Genomic DNA, 9,237 nt, shown 5'->3' with positions numbered 1-9,237 from the left:
TGATGCCAGGAGACATCCGGCTCATTAGGACAGAGGGAGAGCCAGACCTCGTGAACAGAGAACGGCGTGAGCCGACCATCCCTGGTTCTCCAGAGGAGCTTATCAGGGGCATTAGAGGAAAGGACAGGAAGAGGGGAATTGCGGATTAAAGGGTTGGGACTGACCCTCAGGAGAGGGCAGTTCCAAACACCCTGGGAGATGATATCTTTCACAGGAGCAGAGAGAGGGATATTAGAATTAATGATGCTGCGGGAGGATATATGCCGGTAGAGGGGACCAGCCGGGTGCCAGTTGTCATACCAGGCGGACGTGGAAGCGCCATTACCAATCTGGGAGACAATACAGTCTCTGATCTTTTCCCTCATGCCAAGGATCTTTCTCCAGCCCCAACCAACATCACTACGGATGGGGACATCCCAAAAGTTACGCTCTTTAAGCCTGTAGGAGTGGATCCATTTAACCCATAAAGAATCCTTGATGGTAAGGATTCTCCAAGTATGAGAGGCCATGAGGGCACAGTTCCAGGTGGACAGGCTCTTAATTCCAAGACCGCCTTGAGTTTTTGGGAGGCAGACGGTCTTCCAAGAAACCTTCACTTTCCCTCTTTTGAGCTCGCCATGGCACCACAAGAATCCCCGCATAAGCTGCTCAATCTCCTTAGAAATGGAAATAGGAAGCATAAAGATCGAAGCCCAGTAAATTTGCATGGAAGACAAGACAGAAAGGATGAGCTGAAGTCTACCAGCGAAAGAGAGGGACTTGTTTTTCCAATCATGGAGTTTGGACTTCACTTTGTCCACAAGACCCTTGCAGTCCTGATGGAAGAGGCGAGTCGTGATGAGGGGGACACCCAGGTAACGGACAGGAAGAGAGCCCTCCGGGAAGCGGATGATCGACTGGATAGCACTCTTAGTGATCGGACCAATATTGCAATAGAAAGCCTCACTCTTGGCCAGATTGGGAAGAAGGCCAGACACACCAGAGAACTCGTCAATGGAATCCTTTATGACACGAACAGAGTCACTATCACCATGACAGAATATGAGGAGATCATCAGCAAAACACAGGTGGGTGATCTTCAACTCCTCACAATTCYGGTGGTAGGAAAAAATGCCCGTCTCACTAATTTTTCTTTTGGTCATAAGGTTGAGAACCTCCATAACCAGGGTAAAAAGATAGGGGGAAAGGGGGTCACCCTGCCTCAAGCCACGACCTCCCTTGAAGTAGCCATGGAGGTTTCCATTAATACTGACCGAGTACGATGCAGTGGAAACACATGTCATAATCCAGTTTATCATGGGAAGGGGGAAGCCATAACCGAAGAGAGTGGTACGGAGGAAATGCCAATCGACAGTATCATAAGCCTTTTGGATGTCAACCTTGAAGGCACAACGGGGAGGGCCCCGATGCTTATGATAGCCACGCATGAGCTCCTGGACGAGAAGGACATTGTCCGTGATGAGCCGACCCGGGATGAACGCAGACTGGTTAACATCAACCAGGGAGGAAAGATGATCTTTGATCCGATCCGCGATAATCTTGCTAATGATTTTATACACGACATTACAGCAAGCAATGGGGCGGAAGTCGGTGACCCGAGACGGGGCAGCAGACTTAGGAATAAGAGCAAGAATAGTGCTATTTATAGACTTAAGGAGCTTACCAGACGTGAAGAACTCACGAACGACAGAGCACAGGTCCTTGCCAACGATATCCCAAGCAGCCTTGAAAAACTTAGCAGTGAACCCATCAGGACCGGGCGCCTTGTCATCTCCAATCTGGAAGAGGGCCCGCTTTATCTCAGAGTCGGAAATGGGCACGAGCATCGAGGCAGCCTGATTGGCATTCAGCTTATTAGAAAAAAGAAAACCGGGATCACGAATAGGGAGAGAAGGATGAGGGGTCCCAAGGAAATTCTGGAAGTGGGAGACAAAAAGATCAGGAACCTCAACATTAGGGATCCAGATACCGTCAGCATTTTGGATGGTGTCAATATTATTCCGGCTGATACGGCTCTTGACAGATTTATGGAAGAAAGCAGAGTTTTTATCTCCCTCACGGAGCCATTGGATTTTGGCTTTTTGCTTCAGGAACCTTTCCTCATCAAGGCAGGCACTATTATAGGCAGATAAATACCCACNAGAAGGACATTGTCCGTGATGAGCCGACCCGGTATGAACGCAGACTGGTTGACATCAACCAGAGAGGAAAGATGATCTTTTATCCGATCCGCGATAATCTTGCTAATGATTTTATACACGACATTACAGCAAGCAATGGGGCGGAAGTCGGTGACCCAAGACGGGGGGGGCAGACTTAGGAATGAGAGCAAGAATAGTGCTATTTATAGACTTAAGGAGCTTACCAGACGTGAAGAACTCACGAACGGCAGAGCACATGTCTTTGCCAACGATATCCGAGGCAGCCTTGAAAAATTTAGCAGTGAACCCATCAGGACCAGGCGCCTTGTCATCACCAATCTGGAAAAGGGCCTGCTTGATCTCGGAGTCGGAAATAAGCACGAGCATCGAGGCAGCCTGACCGTCATTAAGCTTTTTAGAAAAAAGAAAAGCGGGATCACGGATGGGGAGAGAAGGATGAGGGGTCCGAAGGAAATTCTGGAAGTGGGAGACAAAAAGATCAGGAACCTCCTCTTTAGAGATCCAGATACCGTCAGCATTTTGGATGGTGGCAATATTATTCCGGCTGATACGGCTCTTGACCGATTTATGTAAGAACGAAGAGTTTTTATCTCCCTCACGGAGCCATTGGATTTTGGCATTTTGCTTCAGGAACCTTTCCTCATCAAGGCAGGCACTATTATAGGCAGATAAATACCCACAGTGCTCCTCTCGGAGGTCCACGTTTTCAGGGTCCCTATCAAGGGCAATCTGGACCCTGTCGAGCTCAAGCCGGATTCTAGAGACATTGGAGAACAGGTTACCCTGATCTTTGAGGAACTTACGGATAGGGCCTTTGAGATTTTTAAGGTTAAGGAAAACCTTATACATCTCATAACCCGACAGGTCAGGGTTCCAGCTCGAGGCAACGACAGAGTTGAAAGCCTCTTTATGAGTAAGAAAATTAGGGAACTTGAAAGGTTTAGGCTTCCAAGGGGACCGGGAGGGAAGGGTAAGGACCGCAGGGCAATGGTCCGAAGACCGGTAAGGAAGAAAGATGACAGAAGCCGAAGAGAAATGAGCAAGGGACAGGGAATTCCCTAAGACACGATCGATCTTCTTGAGGAGACCTCCCGTGCCATTAGGGTTCTTAGACCAGGTAAAGAAGAGGCCTTTGAAGTTGATATCCTCAACCTCAAGGTTACGGACACACTCGCGGAAATCATCCATACCACGAGGGGGGCCCGAAAAGCCAGAAGAGCTATCCTTCGGGTCAAGGGCAACATTGAAATCTCCCATGATAAACCATGGGGTGTCCTTAACGACATGCTTATGGCCCTTCAGAGAAGTCCATAACTGACGACGGGCGATATGGTAATTGTCCGCATACACAAAAGACAAGAAGAGAGTCTTAGAGGAATCCCAGATCTTAGCCTGAAAGTGCATCACTTGGTCGGTGGCATTTAAGAGCATCATGTCAACATGGTCAGGATTCCAAGCAACAATGATACGAGTTCCTCTAGAGCAAAGAGTGCCATTAGAGGTCCAAGACCAAGATCCAAAGACTTTCTCACAGATAGGAGGAAGATTAGAGACAAGGGCGCGGGACTCAAGAGCCGCACAGATATGAAGATTAGAATCACGAATGAGATCTCTTAAAGCTCTCTGGTGGGAGAGATTACAGAGACCCCGGGTATTCCACGAGGCAAGACTCGTCATTGGGAAATGGGGGAGGGGGTGGAGTCCATCTGCTCGGGCTCCTGAGAAGTCATCGGATCAACCTGGGGAGGGGGGATATCATTGGTAAGGAATCGGGCGGTGTCACCATCGTCCGACTCAACCTCAATCAGCTCATCCTCATCAAGGAGGTCATCCTGATCATGGAGATCGTCCTCGCACACAAGAGGAGCAGAGGAGGGGGGAAGAGAAGAGGAGGAGGACCCAGGATCTCTAGGGAGAGACTGGTCAGACAGGACAGAAAAACGGTTGGAAGAAAGGATGGGTGCCATGGAAACTTTGCGGTTGGGTGAAGAAGGGTTGGAGGGTTTGGGGGGTAGACGGCTAAGGATAGGGGGTCTAGGAGGGGAGGAAGGTCTAGGGGTGGGGGAGGAACCCTTTTGGGGGGGCGTAACCTTTGGGGGGGAGCTAGTAGAGGGGCCGGACCATTTCTGAACGGGACGGTATTGCTTGCGAGGGTGAGCCATCGCTTTTGACTTAGAAGGAGCATTAACATTCTTTCCGCTCACCGAATGGGAGTGGGTGTCCTTCATGGATTCTCCATGTCCGTTCAAATAGATCCCTTTACCACGTTGAGCGCTTTTGCTCTTCATGGCTTGAAAACCTTCACTATCAACTAAATCATGTTTTTCACACGAGGCATGATCAGAAGAGAAATCTTTCTTAGTAGCATTTAGAGAAATAACATGCATGCAAACAGAGTCAGAATGTCCAAAGATATTGCAATGAGAGCATATCGGGGGCTTCCATTCATATTCAACCCGAAGGGAGTGGAGGGTCATAGAACCGGTGTCCGGATCCGGGATACGGACATTGACAAAATCCATCCAAGTTTGCCTAAAGGGAACCTCAAGAAGAACCCGGGCGAAAGCGGATTTCCCCGCGGCATAGGTACACATATTAGCAGTCCAAGAGTCCATGACTAACGGCTTACCTAATTTACTGGCAATATAACTCAAGCCTTCATCATTCCAGGCATCATAAGGAATGTCATGAATCTTAACCCAAAGAGGAATACTAGCATGCTTTTTCGAGTTTAGGTTAAGTCCGGGCCTCCATTTCTGGATGAAAATAGGAATGTTTTTAATAGTCCAAGGACCGTTATCAATGACTTTTTGCAATCCCGATTCTTCATTAAATTTAAACAAATATATGCCATGGCCATTAAGCAGCACATCCTCTATACCATATTGTGCCCATAATTTAGACACATAAAATCTCACAACCGGGAAAGGGAGCCCTTTACCCACAAAATAACCACATAGCATTTTGGCATAAGTAGCGCAACTTTTTTGGACCACAGATAAAGGAAGATCAACAGGAGCATTTATATCATTACTAAGATTAGGAATAAATTTAAAATTGGCGTTAGAGTGTTTTTGAGAGCCGTTTAACACATTAGCAAAGGAATTGGGAAGAATAGAAGAAGATTTACCATTCCAAACCGAACCTTTTATAATTTTAGGAATATCCTTTTGAAAGGGCTTAGAAGAAAGATTGGGTAAGGAGTTTTTATGAGAATTGCTGGAATGAGTACCAATTAAAGAAGGATCAAGCCCAGGAGGGGGGGCTGAAAAGAGAGTGTGATCGACAGCATCTAAAACAGAAAGGTCCAGGGGGTGGTTTTGAAAAGACTTAGAAAGAAGAGGGGGAGTAGTAGGAGATGAGTTCATACCTTGGTCCAAGGGGCTGGGGCCTTTTCCGAGAATAGAAGCGGTAACAGGCTGCTCAAAAAAGCGGGCCTGCGATTGAGTTGTGTTTGGGCCCGAGGCCATCATAGGATTAAAAGAAAATGAAGGTGGCTTGCCAAGGATGGAGGGAGGCCCAATTTCCAAAGAAGTAGAATGGTCCACAGACATTAAACAGTCCACATCCTCATTAACAACATCAATAATCAGCGTCCCACCTGGCCCACTATTCTTACCCATATCATCACGTGGCCCGTCAAGACTCTTTAAACATGGCGGCAAGAAGTTTAAAGAAGTAGAGTCCAAATCACCAAGATTTAAAATATTGTCATTGGGAGAAGCAACCAAAGACAATTTAGAATCCAATGGGTCGCTAGCATCTTCACTTGGGTATAATAAATGCATACCACCCACTCCCATTTTAGCCAAACTAGATAAACTTTGAGTCTGGTCAATATCCAATTGGTAATTAAAATTACCTTGAGACCCACACCCTTGCAAGCTGGCAGCCGGCTCCATGGTACCATCCTTTAAAGAAAAAAACATTATTTAATAAAGGCCCACTCCCCAAAGGACAATGAGTACCTATATCTCCCCTCCTAGCATGCGGCTCTTCACCCACTACACCATGCTTTAGCTGTAAACCTTCTTCTGTCACCATTTCTTCTTCTCCAACAGGTTGCATGTTATATTTGAAAAACGAGTTCACGTCATCCCTATTAACGGTACAATCAACGGCTCCAAATATGAACGCAAGTTGCGACTGTTGTTGACTTTCTAGGGATGTTACTGTTGGACCGACGTGACCTCCGACCACCGAGTCACAACCCATCTCCGGCTGATCGGGAGTCCTTCGTTCGATAGCGACAGCAGCATCAACGAGCGAGAAGGCCACAACACTCTTAGAGATCGCGACGGGCCTGCTAAAAGATGCCGACGGGGAGCCATGACGCAGAACTTCAGTCGACAGCCCCTGGTCCGTAGCCATTTCCGGTGAGCCAACCGGTAAAGCAACCACCTGCTGCCCCAAAATAGAAGACCCCGGGAGCCGAGGAAGAACCCTTTTGTTTTTGCAAATGGAAGCCGCAAGTCCTTCACTGACAGGATTAGAGGAACGATAGTCCCTCGGGACACCAACCCGATTATCAAGATCTATCAAGGAGGCTTGATCTATTACCAAGGGTTTAGAGATGATAGATGGAAGATCAAGAAAACCAGCTTCTTCGTCTTTCCGCACCTTTCCAGAGTTAGAATCATGCTTCCATCCCAACTTAAACTCCACAGCGACACCAGCCGAAGTGGGGGGGAGCATGTTACATAATTTTCTGTTTTCTTCATTGTATAGAACATTGTTACAGGAACTTGGAATAAGACGATGAGAATTCACTTTATTGATCCTTCTAAACTTGCAATTCTCTTCAAAATTCTCAACTCTACCTTGATGAGACTTGGGCAGGGGGGTTGAGAACGAAATACGATGATTTGGCATACGAGATTTCCTTGTTTTCCTATGCTTTGATTCCTCCAAAACAAGTTTCATATCGTCCATGAAAGAAAGAACACTAAGAAAATAAAAACCACCACAAAAAGCTAGAGTGAATTTTTAGAGAGAGAAACTAGAGAGAGAAAAAATTCATGCAAATGAGGAAGCTTGGGGTTTAGGGTTTAGGGTTTAGGGTTTAGGGTTTTTTTGATAGAGAGGGGGGAGACCCCTCCAGATCAAGAAAAAAAGCTAAAAGCCAAACAATGAAGCGCGCGAGTAGGAGGTAAACCTCAACTACCAGCCAGGAGAAAACCAAGGCACCCCGAGGGGAAAGAGAAGAAAGGAGGACAAGAAAAAGAGAGGGGAGAGAAAGAGAGAAAAGAAAGACAGAGAGAGGGGAAGAGACGAAAAGAGAGAAGAAGAGGGGGAGAAAAAGAAAGAAAGAGAAACCGACCACAAGGGAAGGGCCCAGCCAAGGCAAGACCGGGAAACAACGGGGAACACCACAAGAGCAAGAGAAGGGGCCTAAAAAAGGCACACCCTAGACCGCACCAAGGAAACCGAGAGAGCAACGGAGCTCACAAGACCAGAAAAAACAGCAGCACACAAAGACAGAGAGCTAAGGGAGATTCCAGGCAAGCCGAGCCTGGGCAACATTGGGAGAGGGCTTGAGGGTCAGGCTAAGGAGCCTGGACCGGACATCGTCGGTAATCGTCTTAACCACCATAATATACGATCTTCTTTTATTTTTGAAGATACGATTATTCCTTTCCTGCCACAGGTGGTAGACCGTTCCAGCAAGCACTAATTTTCGAATAATAGACCAGACGGCCTTTCCTTTGGTAGCATGCTGGAAAACACCAATAATATCAGCCCAATTATCCGGGACACCAGAAAGGTTAAGCTTGGCTTTTAAGCCATTCCAAACCTGATTAGGAAACGGGCATTCAAAGAAAAGATGAGAATGCGAATCAGGCCCGTTTTGACAGAAAGCACAAGACAGGTTGGAGTGGCCCTCCCAGAACCGAAGCTTGTCATGCGTCTTGAGACGCTGCTTGAGGGCAACCCACAGAATAAACGCGTGTCTAGGAATATTCTGGGAAAACCAGACCAAGTGATGCGAGGAGACATCCGGCTCATTAGGACAGAGGGAGAGCCAGACCTCGTGAACAGAGAATGGCGTGAGCCGACCATCCCTTCAGGAGAGGGAAGTTCCAAAGACCCTGGGAGATGATATCCTTCACAGGAGCAGAAAGAGGGAGATTAGAATTAATGATACTGCGGGAAGATAAATGCCGGTAGAGGGGACCCACCGGGTGCCAGTTGTCGTACCAGGCGGACGTGGAAGCGCCATTACCAATCTGGGAGACAATGCAGTCTCTAATCTTTTCCCGCATGCCAAGGATCTTTCTCCAGCCCCAACCAACATCACTGCGGATGGGGACATCCCAGAAGTTACGCTCTTTAAGCCTGTAGGAGTGGATCCATTTAACCCATAGAGAATCCTTGATGGTAAGGATTCTCCAAGTATGAGAGGCCATGAGGGCACAGTTCCAAGTGGACAGGCTCTTAATTCCAAGACCACCTTGAGTTTTCGGGAGGCAGACGGTCTTYCAGGAGACCTTCGCCTTCCCTTTTTTGAGCTCGCCATGGCACCACAAGAATCCCCGCATAAGCTGCTCTATCTCTTTAGATATGGAAATAGGAAGCATAAAGATCGAGGCCCAGTAAATTTGCATGGAGGACAAGACCGAGAGAATGARCTGCAGTCTACCGGCAAAAGAGAGGGACTTGTTTTTCCAATCAAGAAGTTTGGACTTCACTTTGTCGACAAGACCCTTGCAGTCCTGATGAAAGAGACGAGTCGTGATGAGGGAGACACCCAGGTAACGGACCGGAAGAGAGCCCTCCGGGAAYCGGATAATCGACTGCATAGCACTCTTAGCGATCGGGCCAACATTGCAATAGAAAGCCTCGCTCTTGGCCGGATTGGGAAGAAGGCCAGACACACCAGAGAACTCATCAATGGAATCCTTTATGACACAGACAGAGTCGCTATCACCATGGCAGAATATGAGGAGATCATCAGCAAAACACAGGTGGGTGATCTTCAGCTCCTCACAATTCCGGTGGTAGGAAAAAATGCCCGTCTCACTAATTTTTCTTTTGGTCATAAGGTTGAGAACCTCCATAACCAGGGTATAAAGAT

At 47.5% G+C, this 9,237-nt stretch overlaps 1 protein-coding gene across 1 annotated transcript; it reads right to left on the bottom strand.

Annotated features, from left to right (window-relative positions):
* Positions 1–2,264: 2,264 nt before the first annotated feature.
* Positions 2,265–3,839, bottom strand: LOC112507970. Its single transcript, XM_025112731.1, has one exon. It carries the CDS (start codon positions 3,837–3,839, stop codon positions 2,265–2,267), a length of 1,575 nt encoding a protein of 524 aa, XP_024968499.1.
* Positions 3,840–9,237: the final 5,398 nt, after the last annotated feature.

This window comes from Cynara cardunculus (genome assembly GCF_001531365.2).
Source record: "Cynara cardunculus var. scolymus isolate 2C chromosome LG 2, CcrdV1, whole genome shotgun sequence".
Lineage (NCBI taxonomy): Eukaryota > Viridiplantae > Streptophyta > Magnoliopsida > Asterales > Asteraceae > Cynara > Cynara cardunculus.
Note: the sequence above shows the minus strand (reverse complement) of the source record. Positions and strands in the feature narration are given on the sequence as shown.